The following is an 18905-nucleotide window of genomic DNA, read 5'->3' on the forward strand; positions in this document are numbered from 1 at the left end:
TCTTCGTCTTTCTATTCCATTATAGTAATATAAAGGTTTGTCTTCGAGTCCGTAGTTTACTGGCAACGCAGCCCCAGCTACGACCTACATAATTTGCCACATCTACCGCAGGCATAATCATTGTCCGCCGGTGGGTGATTTAGATTTTCTTTTCGCCGTCTACGTCTGTCCTCGGCAGTGGATTTTCTTTTTATCTCAAATGTGAGTGACCTCCAGAAGTCTCGTTCTGAAGACGCCTGCAACCAGGTGCTCTCTTCTATGTCAGTAAAAGCAAGTTGGCGCCTAAGCTGGTCTTTAAAAGCGTTTCTTAGAAAAGCATATAAAATTAATGACCATATATTTTTATTTCTGTTCTTGGATCAAACATAAAGGAAATATAGTTGAGGTTTTTTCCATTTACATTATATTTCTTAACTTATACATTACAGAAGTTCCTTCAAAGGAGAAAATAATTAAATCCAACTCGAATTCTTGTGTAAATGTATTATAGACCTAAACTCTACTTAGCCAATGGTTTTCCCGGCTGATTCAAGCCATCCATCCCATGCTCTTATGGCAATAGGGAAGAAGGAGTACCTGTACGAATTTATCCTAGCATATAGGATGTACCTTTATCTTTGTTCCTTTGTAGGCGTTCATTGATTTCTATCTGTTACTCTAAAATTCTGCAGCGGTTCTTTAAGTCTATGTGTTCTTGACAAGCTATCAAACATTGTATTCACCTTCTTATATTTCACCTAACCCTTTTTGATTTTGCAGCACAGGTTCGATAGCATATTCCTTCTTATGCTTATTATTAACTGTCTATTTGGGAAAAAAAAACTAGTTTTGCAATGACAACACTTAGGCCTAAGTATAGTATAATAGTATAGTGGTGCAAAGATACATATATCTTAATTACTGATTTAGAATGTTAATTATTCTCGGACCTATACAAAACAACTTAAGGTCTACTTTTTTATTTTATTTTATTGCAGTCAAAATGTCAGTCTTCGGTCGTGCAGTCAAATCCTGTTTAACAAAACACTGGTTCGTATATCCTTCAGAATTAAAGATTATTACATCCTCGCCCAATTCGCTTTAAGGACGGCTGGTGCTAGTCGGCGGGCAGGTTTCGAACCAGTTACATCGAGACAATAGTTCAGAGCGCATACCACTCAACCAGGCAGTCACCCGGTTGAAAGGACCGGTTTCTTAATTGGACCGAATTCTTTAGTACTGAAACCATCTTTAATACAGGGCAAGTTTATGTATCGAAAAAAACAACAGGTAATTGGCCTTAAAAATGATCGCATGCCAATGTTGGTCCGGTTCACCAGAATCTACAGTAACGATATACAGGGTGAAAGAAGGCAATATTAAAAATTCATACCCATTGTCTTTATCAGAGAATAAAGAAGTCGTTTCGGTAAAGAAAACAGATCGGAGACAAAGTAGTTTCAACCTTCGCCTTACATTCTTAGTTTGTTTCCAGTATCAACTTTTTGTCATTCATTTTTTTATATTCACAGTAAAGAATTGCTGTTATTTCCCCCATTCTATAACAGTCAATTTCCGTTTGAGTAACTTAGAACTACAATTAGACTTCCATATATAATATCTTTATAATTCTATTCCTATGTAATAAAAAAAAATAATTAATGGAATCTACTTAACTAAACTTGCTTTAAATCTCCGAACCTTTGTTTGAGGCTACTGACATATAGGTCAACATCTATTCAAGTCTGTGGAATGAGGCCTTCATTATTGAAGCCTATCTAATAAGAGAGCTATTACTATTAGTACACGCCCATTGTCGTTGTGGTCGTCGTAAATAGAGTCACACATTTCTTGCGTTTGTCTTCCTAGTAAGTCGAAAGTCAAAAGTATGAAAATTTTTCAGTCTGAGGTATTATAAATTCAGTGACAGAATAGGCATATGTCTATTTATGGAAATTGGCGATCAGGCATTTTAGAGGCATATTTATAGAAACAGGAAATAAGACATACTTATAAAAATATGCACCCAGGAATATTTATAGAAATTGGCAATCATGGACATTTATATTAATAGGCATTTAAATCTTTTGTTCCCTCCCCACCCTTTTTTAAAATTATTCTGTGTTAATTAAAAAAAAAAGAATCGAATTTCAAATTGGGTCTTTTGATAAGTCTTCTATAGTCTTATATTGGAATAGTATTATTTGAAGAAAATAAACGGTAATAGTAGATTCAGACACAATACTCCCTCACAGAGAAATGCCTGTCTGGTCGTGCGGTATGCGCGCTGGACTGTCGTTCGTACCCTGTCCGCTGCCATCCCCAATCGTCCTGCGGGAGGTTTGGACGAGGAAGTAGATTATATTCAACTCCGAAGGAACATCGAAAACAGGTTAAGCATTTTACAAAACATTGTGAAAACAGAGTAAGTATATCCATGTCTAGATCTATGTCATGTGTCGAGTATCACTGGGTACTTGTACAACACCTGAAAAAAACAACAACATTAAAATGTAAAGCGGAAGTCTTTTAAAGTTTTTAACAGCTCGAGGTTTTATTTAGTATTCTTAAATATTTGTGGCGGCAGTCCCGGGATAGAGAGATAGTTTAGGTAAATAATTTAGGTAAGGCTACGATCTAGACTCTAGACCAAAATAAACCAAAATAAAACTCAAACTCAAATGGAAAATTACTCTCCCTCCCATAAAACCTCGCCGAAAAAAATTCCTGGCTGCCCATTTGTAGGAAACTACTTGTTTAAGTCAAGGAGTGGAAATCTAAAGCTTCTTTCTTATTGAAATCATTTTGTGCTACAAAGGGAAGCGTTTAGAACATGGAGTTCTGCTGTCTACAATTGAAGCGCTTAGAACATTGAGTTCTGTAGTGCTACAAAGGGAAGCGCTTAGAATATGGAGTTCTGCAGTGCTATAAAGGGAAGCGTTTAGAACATGGAGTTCTGCAGTGCTACAAAGGGAAGCGCTTAGAACATGGAGTTCTGTAGTGCTACAAAGGGAAGCGCTTAGAACATGGAGTTCTGCAGTGCTACAAAGGGAAGCGCTTAGAACATGGAGTTCTGCAGTGCTACAAAGGGAAGCGCTTAGAACATGGAGTTCTGCAGTGCTACAAAGGGAAGCTCTTAGAACATGGAGTTCTGCAGTGCTACAAAGGGAAGCTCTTAGAACATGGAGTTCTGCAGTGCTACAAAGGGAAGCGCTTAGAACATGGAGTTCTGCAATGCTACAAAGGGAAGCGCTTAGAACATGGAGTTCTGCAGTGCTACAAAGGGAAGCGCTTAGAACATGGTGTTTTGCAGTGCTACAAAGGGAAGCGCTTAGAACATCATCAACTTGTCGTATAAAATGGAACAACTCTACAGCTTTTGGTCTGAGTTTGACTAGACAAATGATCTTAGCTCCTAAAAAAGGATGTGTGACTGAGTGACTTAAAATGGTTTGCCTTCTAACAGGCGGCTATTAGGTTGAATTTGTTGACCCCCTAAAGAAACCTTCTCCCAAATACCTCTTTCCTCAAAGTCTACAAAAGCAATTCGACCACTGAGCGCACTGGTAATAATGAAATCTTTACTTGGTTACAATTCAAACCTATATATATAACTACAAAATAAATGTTACATACTGTAATGAAGGAGAAATAAATAGAATTTCTCCGACCCCGTTAACAAGCACGCCCTCCCCCCACCACATACACTTCGAGAAACGCTGGATAATATCACCCAAGACAAAGAATTATAGATATGAATAAATCTTACATTAGTTTGTTCTATCGCACAAGGATTGGTTTTATTCTGGGTTGACCTGTGTATTAAAAACTTATTGTTACGTATTTCTATCTAGCTCCTGTCTGTTCGTCCAGCTCAATTCTATGCTGCTAAGGTAGATAAGGCGTAACATTTAAAATTTTAAATGGACAACAAAGCAAACCTCCTTACTGATATCACATTCTTTATGTCTCTGAGTCCTCTCTCTCTTTGACTCCGGAGAGCTGGACTTGAGCTTTACTATTCTTATACTGAAGCCGCTAAATAGACACAATATTCAACAAACATGTAAGCAAGGAGTACATTATGCCTTTATCAAAGAGAATCGGAGGTGAAACGACACGGTGATCGTGCGACACAATGCATGTAATTAAACATGTTAACAGAGCTGATAAGATAAAATAATTTAGACCAGATTAGTCGATAGATACTTAGCCTAATGACAGACAGGCAAACAGATAGGTAGACAGACAGACAGACAGACAGATAGATAGATAGATAGATAGATAGATAGATAGATAGATAGATAGATAGATAGATAGATAGATAGATAGATTAACATATAATCATTCTCCGGTTTAACTATTTCAACAACAATTACCACATTCTCCAGTTTAACAATTTCAACAACAATTACCACATTCTCCAGTTTCACTATTTCAACAACAATTACCACATTCTCCAGTTTCACTATTTCAACAGCAATTACCACATTCTCCAGTTTCACTATTTCAACAACAATTACCACATTCTCCAGTTTCACTATTTTAGACAAAGCATCCTGTCTCTCTTCATTTCTTTTCGTATGAATCTGTAAGTGCACTTTGCGGGTCAGTTCGTCATCCGAGGAAATTTGTTGGGACATTTTCTTTTGCAGCAGGTCGAGGTGAGCCTGGTAGGTATTTCTGGCTCTCGTAGAGATTTTATCCATCTCCTTGTTGCGGATTTCCGCGTGCCTATAGAGTATACAGAAATAATCATCATTTTCGGTTCACATTTTGTGACTGTATGTGTGCGTGCATGTGCTGTATGCTGTAAATTAATTTAAAAAAAAATAATCCCCTATGGGCTATTCATTATTTATAACCGGGTTAATATATTTTTACCCTATATAATATCCTTCTCCTAAATGGTTTGCGTCTTTAAAAGCCTCAGATAATTAAGTCCAGCTTCGTTTGGGTGAGACACTTAATTCGGAAGAAAAAGCTTCTACTCTTATTTCAAACCCCCGCTGCCTTTCGGTATTATTTCGGTATTTGGTGTAATGCACAAATTGTAAGAAAAATTTCCGAACGGACAATAAAAGATTATTATTATTATTATTATGTTAGAAATGAACGAGTAGTCATTCTCTGGCGCTGCCAGGGTCGAGTTTCGCTAAAGAGAAACAAAATTCATCGTAGTCCCTTTAACAGTTTCCACTGAGGAATTTTCTGGTGATGTGGCAGGTCTGCAGCAATACCGCCCTCTGACAGGCAACGAAGATGTTCCTAGGAATGTTAAGGGCCTTGAAGGTGTCTGAGAGGTCAGTTGTTATTATCCCCTCGGTTGATATAACAATGGGGTATATTGTTATTTTGGACAATTTCCATAGACGCTTAATCTCCAAACCCAGGTTCCCATATTTTCTTTGTTTTTCTATCTCAGTTTTTCTTAAATTATGAGACAGTGGTACGGCGATATCGATAATGGTAGCGGTTTTTTCTTTTTTTATCGATGAACAGCAGATCCGGGCGATTGAAATCTACCGTTTTGTCGGTCAGAATAGGCCTATCAAAGTACAGCAGATGTTCAGTAGACTCGAGAGTATTTATAATAAGGGGGAGTGTCCTTACCGATCAATTATTACGTCAAAGCCAGGTGTTGGTGTATTAACTTTGCAACTTGGTTATGGCGACCTAGGTAGGCTGATTCTGATAGGGCTGGGCATCCTGCCATAATGTGTTCAATCGACTCGCCCACATTTCCACATTTTCGGCATTTGTCGACAACATTATTATTATTATTATTATTATTATTATTATTATTATTATTCAAGAGACTTTAGCAGGACTATCACCAAGGATATTCCCTCCACCAGCTTCTGCAAACGAGTTGGTGCTAAATGTAATAAAAAAAAGCATTCTGTTCAATCACATCAGCGAGATTCGTGAGAGAGGGTTCATTGTGCATAGGCAAGTCATGTTGTTTTTTTATCTAAGGCTCAGAAATGCGCCCCAGAGTAAATTTATATGGACGCATCCATTGTCTTTGAGGTTGGACAAGCCACATACAACGACGTCTGCTCTGGATTTACAGCGATGTTTCTAGAAAACATTCATAGTTCTATGTAGTAAATTAATTATTATTTACTAGTCGACCGGCGGCGTACCATACGCAGCTATTTTGCAGGGCCGGCCTTAGGCCACTGAAACCTATGCAACCGCAGTGGGCCCCGCACTTTCATATGACCCGCGCTAATTCTAGGTGTATAAATTATTAAATTAAACCATTTTATAACTTAATGATAGATTTCCCGCGGCCTCCTGTCGATTTACCAGGAGCTCTTGGAAATCTCCTGAAATTGCAATATATACGAAAAAGTCCTGGAAATATCCGGAAATTATTAAAATCTTTAGAAAACTCATACATATCTCCTGAAATATATAGACAAAAATGACATCTTGGGGTGTCATTCAATATGGAAAACGCCAATCCTACGGCGATAAAAAAAAAGATATTATTCAATACCCGTTATTGTGGAATCTAGTGAAAGAAGCTTCTCGACCCTCAAACTAATGAAAAATTGCTTGAGGTCAACAATTCTCGTAGATAGATTGAAACATTTGGTAATTCGTGCTACTGAGCGTGATCTATGTAGGAAATAAAACTTTTATGATATACTGTATGACTTCGCTACACGCAAGGCTTGTGTAGTAATTCTGTGCGTAGTAAAGAATGAATAAAATGCAAATACGATTATATTTTCTAATACAAACTCTTAATTTTCACTTATTATCCGTATCCCTACACAAACTGGGCCCCGCGAAATCCGTTTCGCATTGGGTCCACAATGGTTAAGTCCGGCCCTGCTATTTAGTGACGGGTGAATAGTCGATAACTTGTTCTCTTTCCATGACTTCTTGGTCAAAATGGTTAAGGCCGGCCCTGCTATTTAGTGACGGGTGAATACTACTTGTTCTCCCCCCCCCTCCTTTTTTTTCCCCTCTAAAATTACGTGGGGTAACTCTAGTCCGTCCGACGTGCAGAAATAAAAGAGCGATCTTTCCATTACTTGGTGTCCAAACTCTTGAGCGATGAAGAGAATTATATATATAGAATATAGATGTATGTACATCAGTGAAGTATACACGTTTTCAGGAAGAGCCAAAGCAATTCCTCATGGGCCAATGGAATGCATTTTCTTTCCCCTTTTCTTTCATATTCGGATTTCCTCGCTGTGGGCAGCAATGTTGAGGGGCAGGACAGCACCGCTAAACGGGGTCGTATAGTGGGCATCACTGACACCAAACTCTGACTTGATTGATAGTCAGGTAAGCACTTAGTTGGATTCCTCCATTTCCATATTAAAGAGGTAGGCCTACATGATCCCTTGTTTCTCTAAATCGTTACTTGTGTATGTGTTTACGGCAGTCCACGACTTCATTTTCTTTCAAACATTTCAAAACTGACGTCATCTGTAAAAAAAATAAAATTTGAGTCCACACGATGTTCCAAAGCCCTGCTCTCCATCGTCCTTTGCCACTGCAAGAGATATACAGCTATAAGCTAGCTAGGACTTTCTTTTCTAAACAGACGTCTGATGTCTGATTCTTAAGTGTAACTGTTTAATTTTTTTTTCAGGAACATAGACTTTCCTAATATGTCTTTGGCAATGTTATTATTTATGTTCTTTTTTTTTTACCTTGCTGAGTTTATGACACACATGATGACAAAAGGCTTTAAAATAAGTGACTTTATCCCAAATGATCTTGTCTCAATTGACTTTGTCTCAAGTGGCATTGTCTCAAGTGACTTTAGGGACTGCTGGGTCTTGAATGGAACGGTATTGTATAATTACCTGACAACAGAAGATGCCCTGCGTCTGTTTTTAGATGGCTGTTTCACTTCATTTCCAGATTCAGCATCAAATGCAAGCTAATGTAGATAGATAGATAGATAGATAGATAGATAGATAGATAGATAGATAGATAGATAGATAGATAGATAGATAGATGGATGGATGGATGGATGGATGGATGGATGGATGGATGGATGGATAGATAGATAGATAGATAGATAGATAGATAGATAGATAGATAGATAGATAGATAGATAGATAGATAGATTAATTGATAGACAGACAGACAGAAAGACAGACAGATAGATAGATAGATAGATAGATAGATAGATAGATAGATAGATAGATAGATAGATAGATAGATAGATAGATAGATAGATAGATAGATATTGGGACTGGATAACTGTAAAGGCGAAGAATTGGCACCTAAAGCAGTAAAGCTTAGGACATAAAGGACTCGTTAATCTTGGCTGGCTACCTACTAAGAAATGGATAACTCTGAATTCAAATCTCCACTGCTTTGAAGCTATACCCAAACATTAGGGAAGACTTCGGAAGTAAACCCTGAGGAAAAATCAAGAGCGGTGATCCTTAGGCAGCACATAGTTCGACACCCTGGCAGAGCCTCCCACGAAACATATATATTAGAGAGGGGATAACTTCTGTATGGGCGACATCATTCCGACCAAAACTTTATGCCTAGGCATTTATCTTCGCGACTGAAGATGGCCATATGTGAAGACATACCACTTTTATTTTTAAAAGTGTGTGTACAAAATATCACTGACTGAGATGCTAACTCACTCTCGAATCAAATAAAAATGTTTGAGACTTTTCATATTCTTTGAGTTCCTCGGTAATTTTATGCATGAGTTTTTCTCTGTCCAACTGCGCGCTCGATTTGGATACAAAATGATGTCTGAAGTAGACACTTTGCATTTTTTGTCGTCTGCTGAACAAAAAGAAAAAAAATCGGTATCGTTAATATCACTAAGCGTTTTGTTCATTATTTTAAACTTCAAAAATGCATTTACTAAAATGTCTAATATCAATATTCTTAAGAAACCAATGCTGCTCAAATATCACATCTGCTGTTCACTGCACTTTATTAATGGAGTGATAGTTTTGACAAATTATTTGGGGAGGGGGTAAACCTCATTCCCAGGCTACGCTCATGGAACATGGTAACTTTAATTTTGTTTCCTTTTTTATCTTGTTGTGGGCGGAAACCCTCAAATAACTCAAAACGCCCCCCCCCCCCCGGAATTTAGTTACTGTAGTTTGCTGTGTAGTTGTTTTGGTGTTTTTTTTCGTCTTGAAATCTTGATTTAATTTATGAATGTATCCCAGCGACTGATATGTAAACAAGGTGTGATGTATTTTATTTCGAGAGCGGTGGTTGAACCCTCTAAACACCCGTATTACGCCCGTGTGCTGATGCTTAAGAGCATAGTGTACGAAACCTTGTTATATTAGAGATAATAAAAATGATATTTACATTGAGCTTTTGTATTTCGTATATTTAAGCTTGTACAAGTTATTCTTCCATCTCCTCTCTCTCTCTCTTTTAAAAATAAAAATAATAAAAATGATATTTACCTTGAGCTGTTGGTAATAACAGTAGTTGAGCTTGTACTACGTAATGCGGGATTGTTATATGCACCCTAAACGTTTTTAAAAAAATGTATTAGCGTCTACAATCATATGTTGGGGATATAGTATTTTTTAGCGGTCCAGATAGGGATATAGCCGCAATTAGCTTTGTGTTGTCTGTCTGTCCGACTGACCGTCCGTCCCGTTTTGATTGCGAAAACTAGAAAAGACATTGAGAAACGGACATCATGATGTTTTAGATCTTTCAAACTCTCTGATGCAACTGCTTTTTTTTTGTTTTCTAGCAAACCGTTTTTTTTTTTTGTGTTTTTTGTTGTTTGTTTTGAAACTAACTATGCAAGGTTTTTTCATAAAAATAAATAATTTTAACAACTATTCACTATTAACAGTAAAAAAACAACAACACGGGAGACTTTCTTAATACGGGTGGACATTATGGTGTATATTTTAAAAATTTTCCTTCTAAAATAATGATATAAATATTTTTATTATTAAATTAAATGTTTTCTCTTATATAAAAGATACTTATTATTTAAATAATTATTTACTTTTATTTTAAGAAAGAAATGATGGATTTAGTATGTATATAATTTAGTACAACAATCAGTACGCAGTATTTCTAATTGTATAATTATAGTATAACTTATACAGACAATGTACTTTCACATGTAACCGAAGGGAAAAAAATTCTTCCTTGAGGCCTTGAATGGGAGAATAGTCCAGGACAAAACAATCAATTAAATAATCATCCAATAACATTGTTATTGTTATTTTTTTAATAACGCTACTTTCATGCTTATAGCATACGCAGAATGGTCCAATCTCATTTGTGGACTAGTGGGGGGGTGGAGGGGGTATCTAAGAGAGTTTTCCGTGCTGCCTTTAGGCCCCCTTCATAGATAGCTAAACCAAGCCAAGTTAAAGCGTACTTAGCCTCTCGACCACGCATCCTAATGTCATTTAAAAGATAAGATAATAACATTAATAAATCTCCGTATCCTGTGGTATCATATCGCCAGACAGCCTAATAATACAATAGTATTGGCTACCATTGCGATACGCACACGTCTCTTTTTGTATTGGCGGAGACAGAGCTGTAGTTGTTCTTAGCTCCTAATTTATGCTGAACATATTGAAACCTGGCTATTTACCTACTTGAGAGGACCACTTCGGGGACCGATGTTGAGTTTGTGTTTCCACAAAAACTATTTTTGTAACAATTGTGTTAATATATCATTGAAGTGATTAAATGATAGTAGTGTGTTGTATATATCATAGTATAGATTCAGTATTGTAGTTGCACATGACAAGTGTTATGAGTGTATGTGCGTGCTTATGACGTAACCCTGCGTAGAGGGGAGAGGACAGCTTAGGTTGTATAGGTTGAGAAGTTTCCGTTGAAATCATGAAATGGTCTGGTGTAATTCGAGTGAAAAAAAGGAAAAAATACTTTTTTAAAAAAAGCTTATGCTTATTTTTTTTAAAAAATGGAACGAACTGAATTGAAACTCATGGCTCACGCCTCCTCAAGCCAACACAATAACCACTCTGCTAGTGAGGTGCTAATGGCTATAAAAGATCGTGTAGTTATGTGTTGTTTGTTTCAAATTTCGACTTATAAAGGGAACTAATTCAGCTTATACCACCACTTCAGTCAAGTAAAATGTCTTTCCTTTGTTTGAGATACCGAAAATTTAATAATTGATAATTAATTACAAATAGCTATGACTGATTAATTTTTGTGTGTTGATTCTTGTCTTGTCAGGTAAAAGAAATAATTATGCAAAATTTCAGCTTTATCCGAGATTGGGTGTCGGAGAAATAACATGGCGTTAGAGTTACGGTTTGGAAAAAAAAATCGCCCCCAATTTCAATTGGTACAGTATATAAGTAAAATTAGCAAAAAGTAATCATTAAGATTCTTTTAAAGAGTAATACCGTTGTTTATTGGCAAGATAATGCACAAGTGACAAATCTCAATTCATATCGACTCACGTCGTGCAAAGGCATTTATAACATCATCCAGATTATTCCAGATCAATGCTGTCTAGTATTTTTAAATAGCAAAATTACACGGCAGTGGCGTAATATTTAATATTTCATGTAAAAAAATAATTAGGACATTTATTTCTACAACACTAAAGAGGGTGTTACACTGGTTCTAACGTAGGCGACAGAGCTGATTCGTGATTCGAGTACTCCTCGGGGCTTATCTATATGTCACCATATTTTCTTCACTCTTTTCTCTCAATAACCTTGGTACCTACCTTCTGCTATTACTATACGTTACATGTCTTGTTTATAGACTTAGTAGTAGAGAGGTAGCTGTACTTGACATGGAGGGTATCCGTTCACACTAGCTCAACAAGACTTACCTTAGCAAAAAACAGACTTTACTTACATATCTGTTCACACTAGCTCAACAAGACTTATCTTAGCAAAAAACAGACTTTACTTACGTTACTCACAAAGAGAAGGAAGTAACGTTCTAAGTGTTTCTATGTATCAATCTAGACATTCTTGTTAGTTAGAGACTAAAACTCTGCTAAGTCTACCTGGTGACATCTAACATCAAGTTACCAAGTGATACTAAAAATACGTTTTGCTTACAGGGGGAGCAACTGTCAGAGTCTGAGATCGAATGACTTGCTCTTCTCTGGGCATGCACCAACCAAATTTGCTGAAAACAAGTAAAATTTAAATTAAAACGAAATATAAAAAAAAAAAAATACTTTCTTAAAAAAGCAACTCCTACTTTATGAAGCTGATGACTTTTGTTAAAAGCGATTACTTCGCTCTAAACAACTAATGAATATAAATCTACTCAGAGTATAGACAATTTTAATTTCATAATATGCATCCAGACATTTAACTATTAAAGGACAGCATTCTAGTATAGATATGGATCTAGATATATGATATAGAAAATTCTAGCCCGGCAATAGGTCTATAGACCGAGACTCAGTGAAAAATGGTCCTAAGTGTCTATTTATTTAGTTAACTCCTAAATGAATGCATGCCGGAATACCCGCTAACGTATGTGTGTTCAAGATATATATTGTCTAGACCTCCAGTCTCCAGACCAAGTTAAATTTTAAAAAGATTGGATTTTCAAACGTTATAACGGTCAAATCAGGGTTTTCTATGTGTGGCCGATCAGCTAGTATTTCTTTTCCCAAAGATGGGCCTATACATAAATGGTAAAATTCTTGGAAAATCGGTCGATCCGTTTTTGAGATTCATGTCCAGCTTTTGGGGGGGGGGGGGGGGGTTTCCAGTAAAGAGATTGCAAGCTGATAAGAGGAATTGTAAGAAAAATGCAACAATTATGTGGTATGTGTTACGTATGCATCACACTGTGGAGTACACTAAAAGATAGAATGTTATGAAGCGTGTGTAGGCCGACGTTTTTCAGATATAATTTATTAATGGTACAGCGGATGTTTAGGTGGTGTATGCTTATAAGTTTCCTGATGAAACCACGAGGTGCTATGTCGTAATTGAAGTATTGAATTAATTAAATACTGGTGTGAACGTTGAAAGAGAAGAGACGTGAGACACAACAGACGTACGTTTTGAGTCAGTTATATCTTGATGAAATCATAATTTGTGTTACTACATGTATCTACTTTCAAATTGTGTCTGTGTACATTTATAAATACAAGTTATATTCAGTTTTGTTTTAAAAGAAGCTCGTTTATGTTTAGGCCTATTTCAAGTTCTATATTAATAATTGGTTTAGTCGTACTAGCTGTTTAGACTGACCAACCATTTCTTACGTCTAGTGCAAAGTTTATTATTGCTTTTGTTACAAACCTATATCTATATTCCGACAACGTCTGGCAATTCAGCTTCATAGGAAAATGTTTATATGCAGTGGCGTCACTAGAGGGGTGCGGGGATGCGGGCCGCACCGGGTGAGAAAAATAATACATTGTAGACGCCAGGAGGAAGAGTTTCCGAAGCTCACAAATGTAGACAACACTTGGAGCCCGGAGCTTCTCCCCGGAAGCTCTGAGTGAGCTTTAGGCGCTTCCTCAAACATCTTATCTGATCAGTTGAGTGGCGACGTAACATTTTTTATTGTAAAATGTTGAGCAACACAAAATCATAAGCCCCCATTGCGCCATTCAACACATAGGGCTGCAAGCTCTCTGTACATAAATCAGTTTTAGGCCACTTTCACAACCACTTTCCTTCTAAAATGGTGTGTCGCCATGATTAAACGTGGACGGCCATGACTTTTTTCGGCTATCATTTTAAGTCTGACTTTGGTAAACGTGTTTGGTCTTGTCTAATGATATGTGTCACAAATGTCAATCAACGTTCAGTCGCCTCTTCCCTTAGAGGGCGAATGCCTGCGAGGGAAAAGATTTCTCTATTGGTACAATATTTCGGTATGTTATTCGTAGGATCATTCTCAGCCATCACTGCTCAGCCTCTTTTCAACATTCCACGTCTCGAAGCGCAAGTGGCCTTTGGGACAATGATTGTATTGAGTTGGTGGATTTTAATCTCCATGCTATTTGATTTGTTTGTTCAGATAGGCCGTACTTTTAGAAAGATTGCTCCTGCTTTCCAATCCGACATGCAGCGCCATGATATGCAGCTCCATTGTTTGTGATAACGCTGCCTAAATAGGTGAACTTTTCTATTTGTTCAAGATCTGTAGGACCAACGTTGGTGGGGTACTGGGTAAACTGCACCCAATATGCATAACTTTGAGGGCGTCTTTATCCGTCATCTCGTGTAAACATTTAATTGTATTTCAAAGTAATGCTATGTCGTCAGCAAAATCCAACTCGGTTTGGTTTACGCCATGGGAACTCAAATACAGCCTGTTTAATGTATTTCTATTACATCGTCGACTGCTGCAAGAAAGAGAAATGGGGATAAGATATGCCCTCATCTCATATCCGTCTAGGTGTTGAAGAATTCCACCGTCTGTTGTAACACAGCAGCTTGATTTGCTTTAGACATGTCGCTGAATCTGGACAAATTGTTGCAAAATGCCTTATTCTCTTGCTATTTTCCACAGTGATTCCGATGGACGCTATCAAACTTTTTTTTAATCTACAAAACTGATCAACACCCTCTGCAGGACGTAAACCTGTTCAGTGCTTGATTTGCCGTTTTGGAAGCAGCTGAGAAACACTAGTATAATTTAAAAACTTTTCCGTAAGTAGTTATCAAATAATCTCTAGTAAAATGTTCAACTCAATGTTTCTCAAATCAGCAATCTGTACATTTTAAATGTATGTAATCGCTTTTGATAAAATGTAAAGAAAAAAACAACATTATTATTCTGAGCTTACCGCACCGGGTGACACTGACCCTTGTGACGCCACTGTTTATATGTATATTGTTTAAGCCCAAAGCTAGATCTACAAGATAATTTAGATATTGGGCCATGCAAAAATAAAAAAAATTGCTCCCATGTTTTTGAGTTGGAAGAGCAAAGAAAGGACTGATGATGTTAAGCTCATTAATGAAACGTGTCGTGTGGTCAGCACAACGACCAATCGCTTTCACTTACCCCAACAAAAATTGATAGATAAGCTGAAAAGCAGGTAGTTTGTTAAGAAATATTTTTATATTTCAGTTAGCTGATTGGTTACCTTGAAATGTTTTCATATTGGAATAAAGTTATGTAGGTTATTATCATAAAAGAATGGTCGATAGATAAATAGATTGTTTGACAGAATAGCTACCCTACTTTCTCAGAAACTCTATGTCGGCAGGACTATCCATGAGTGGTAACCGAAAAGAACAGACCCTGCTAGAGTTGCCTGTCGTTGACATAGCGTTAGACGTTACTTGCTCACAATCACATTTCCGAGGCTGAAACGATGCAATAAACCATGTCAAACGTACATTGCTCTATGTTCTTAGAAGATTATGGGTGTATTCCATTATACAAATAAATCTCTAAACAAGCTTCTGATCAGCGTAAAGGGTGTTCATTGCGCCCGGGTCCGTGGCTAATAGAGGTCCACAAAGTTCATCGAAACATTAACGTTTACTTTAAAGACGCATTGAATGTCAATTAACCTGTACAATATTGTATTTAAATTGAGTTTAAAAATACACTTGTGAAGGGTGGTTTATATTTGCAATGTCGTTGTTAAAGAAAGCAATCTATCGATTTATGAAATAATATCGCTATTTCCAACTCTGTATAAGCAAAATGTATAGAATGCATGGACATTCTTTTTTTTTTTAAGAGGTCGAAATAGATTTAAATATGTATTTACATGCCAGTGACTATTAAAAGTAAATTAAGTATTGGAACTTCTTGATTTGATTAACATTCACTTTATTATTACTTTTTTTTAATAAATGAAAGCTGACACTGCCGTTTTTTTAAGCGTGAGTAGGATTGGCTTTTTCCATATTGAATGACACCCCGAAATGACAATTTTGTCGACTGTTTTTAAGGGAGATTTGCATGAGTTTTCAGAAGATTTTAATAATTTTCATGGCATTTTCGTATATTTTGCAATTTCAGAACTCTCGGAACCTTTTAATAAAAAGTTAAAATGGTTTAATTTAATAATTTACACCTAGATATAGCGCAGGGCCTATAAAAATGTGGGGCCCACTGCAGCCGCATAGGTTGCAGTGACCTAAGATCGGCCCTACCCGTTCATAGGCGATAATCATACGTAGACTACACGTAGAAAAAAATGTAGACAAAAAAACAGCGAAACTTGGTGGATCAGATTTCAAACATAGCAAAGCTCTATTGCTTTATGTCTGCTAAACTAGCTCTAAGTTTTTACCATGATCCTATGTTTATTCACGAAAGTTTAGCTTTACTTCTTAGACTGCTAATGTTAGAAGACCTATTGGTGAAAATGTTGAGAATAAATTAGAGTTATCTTATATATTACAGACGTTACTTCAAAAAAGAAGATAATTACGGCCTACGTTATTTCGAGTCTGCTGCGTCAAAAGGCAAACAAAAAGGGGATGGCTGTAGGTCAACGAATCGGTCAATGAATCGGCTATTTTATAGGTCACGAAAGATGCAGGTTCAAGCGATACAATGGAAAGATCTAGGCTTATGGTCATCTTCGATTAGCAATAAAGAAAGTGTCGAAAAAGTATTGATTGATCTCGGTATAGCCTAAATGTAGATATGTTTTCATTAGATTGCGGGATTTTAATTTTCCGTTTTTTTTTATTTTTTAATTTTCATTTGAGGCCTCCAAATTCACCTTATATTCTCCCAACCAAGGCTATAGATTACACAGTCACCTTATCTACTGCTAACAAAGGCTGTAGACACATATACATTATTCACCTTATATACTCCTAACAAAGGCTGTAGACCACTCTTCCCTATGTGCACCTTCATCCAAAGCTTATTGTCGAACATTGTCATGCGGTTGGTTTGTCTTCAATGTCCTGACTGACAAAAAAAAAAAACATTTATTTTTTAATTTTGTTTATATTGGTTTATATTTTTACAAGAAGGAATAATGAAAAGATAGTGTCTCGGCGGACTCTTTCCCTTCCTACTTCCAGTCATGTGTTATCATTTGAGGCGCGGTGGTTGAGTGGTACAGCGCTTGGCTTCCGAACATGGTGTCCTGGGTTCAAATCCTGGTGAAGACTGGAATTTTTAATTCTGGGATCTTTGGGCGCATCTGAGTCCACCCAACTTTAATGGGTACCTGACGTTAGTTGTGGAAAAGTAAAGGCGGTTGTTCGTTGTGCTGGTCACATGACACATTCGTAAACTATACACCACAAGGTCTGAAAGGGAACTTTAGGCTACATGTATAATCATGGGATGTAAGCATATACAAAACAAACTTTAATACAGCGGGCTTCTTCTTTTGTCTGCTTTAATAGTCAACAATATCATATAGATAATCTACTTAACGGTAGCCTAATTAACAATTGTGTTGTTGTTATTCTTATTACATATTATTATTATTATTATTATTATCAAATGATAACAATTGACAGAAAAAAAATCTAGAATACATATAGACTCAAGACTAGATCTGAATCATCCTGATACTTAAATTAAAGGTTTTAAAATAATCATACATAAAGAATATGTAACAATGGACCTCATTCACCAATCGTAAACAAACAACATTTAGCCACGTTCTATATATCTTCTAAACAAATTATGTAATCCATAAAGGATGTCACGTGATACGTATTTTTCATTTTTTTATCAATATTATGACGTTGCTAAATGTGTTTATTTACGATTGGTGAATGAGTGATTTTCAATAGTTTTCACTTTCTCCACGAGGAAAAAAGAAACGACTTACCACTAAAGCCGTAAAGCTAATAGATCTATAGGGCCTATAGATCTAGGTATAGACTCTAGATCTGGATTTAAAATAAAGGAGCGAGAACTGTAAGCTACTAGATCTTAAAGTTCAATAGACAATTAATAATTATCAAAGTCACGAAATATGAAGATGCATTAAAATCTACATCTATGCTCTAGATCTGGTTATTCGATAATTAATGGAGTTTTTTAAAAAATCATATTTCCATTTAGTGCACATTCAATCTCAATGGTGCTGGAAAAGATTCTATTTATAAACCTCAGTTTGCGATAGAGAGGTGCATCGCAGTTATACCGGGTAATAGTTTTTCATTAAAATAGACCACCAATAGCCACATATAGCCTATAGAGCATTTCGGAGGGGTTTGAACTTCGACGCCCCCCCTCCCCCGGCTACGCCCATGGTTGAGGTAAGATAGAAATTCTTATTAACAATGGAGAACGCTTGAACTGAGGTAAACCAACAGGCAACAATTACTGATGAACGAGAGGCAATGGTTAGCTTGATTGTTCATTGTGTGTGGGACTTTGGAGGGGTATGCAGTGTATATCCTTCCCCCCTGATTCAATATATGTCAAATGTGAGTGGGGGAAAGTAGACATCACTTAGCATATAGGCTATCAGAGGCGTATCTAGCAATGTAGGCCTACTAGTGATGCGAGTTGTGTGGGGCATCAAACTAAGGACAAACTTTCTCAGTAAAAACTACACATGTACATGAACAAACACAAACTACTTTATTTGAAATGTTAGATAAAAATGTATTTATTTTTCTACTTTATCACCTATATTATTTCTTAAATAAAATTTAAACTGTAAACTAGCTTGAATCAAATTTATTAGACTTGTTTAAATCTCTCAAGACAACGCATACCCACTTTCTTCTGAAGTACATGGCACAATTTAAATGTTATTTCAATGTTCAATGCATTGTTTTTTATGAGGGCCAAAAGTTACGATGGCACATTTTCTTACTTTATTGTTCAATATGCTGGTTTCATCTAGATCTAAAGCTTATAAATATACATCTGGAGATCTTGATTTTCATTTCACTGTAAAAAATTTTTAGTTTCAGTTATTTTAAAATGAATTTACTGCTTCTTCTAAATTTTAATGTCAATATTGTTATAACTCTGCCATGCGCACTGCCATTCAA

The 18905-nt window shown here is 36.5% G+C and overlaps 1 protein-coding gene across 4 annotated transcripts; it reads right to left on the bottom strand.

The window, feature by feature from the left end:
• Positions 1 to 951: 951 nt before the first annotated feature.
• On the bottom strand, positions 952 to 17948 carry LOC106057398 (uncharacterized). Of its 4 annotated transcripts, none has more exons than XM_056009238.1 (10): positions 17726 to 17946; positions 16738 to 16845; positions 15148 to 15272; positions 12042 to 12111; positions 9417 to 9481; positions 8622 to 8766; positions 7818 to 7894; positions 4503 to 4713; positions 3929 to 4017; positions 952 to 2467 (listed from the first exon to the last, which is right to left on the bottom strand). In XM_056009238.1, the coding sequence occupies exons 2-9, from the start codon at positions 16816 to 16818 to the stop codon at positions 3943 to 3945; spliced, it is 849 nt and encodes a 282-aa protein (XP_055865213.1). In that variant the 5' UTR covers positions 16819 to 16845; positions 17726 to 17946; the 3' UTR covers positions 952 to 2467; positions 3929 to 3942. The 4 variants fall into 4 exon arrangements, with proteins under 4 accessions (XP_055865213.1, XP_055865210.1, XP_055865212.1 ...); XM_056009235.1 differs by having other exon boundaries at positions 8622 to 8769; positions 17726 to 17945; XM_056009237.1 differs by lacking the exon at positions 17726 to 17946 and adding an exon at positions 17516 to 17600 and having other exon boundaries at positions 8622 to 8769.
• Positions 17949 to 18905: the final 957 nt, after the last annotated feature.

Source organism: Biomphalaria glabrata, chromosome 13 (genome assembly GCF_947242115.1).
Source record: "Biomphalaria glabrata chromosome 13, xgBioGlab47.1, whole genome shotgun sequence".
NCBI lineage: Eukaryota > Metazoa > Mollusca > Gastropoda > Planorbidae > Biomphalaria > Biomphalaria glabrata.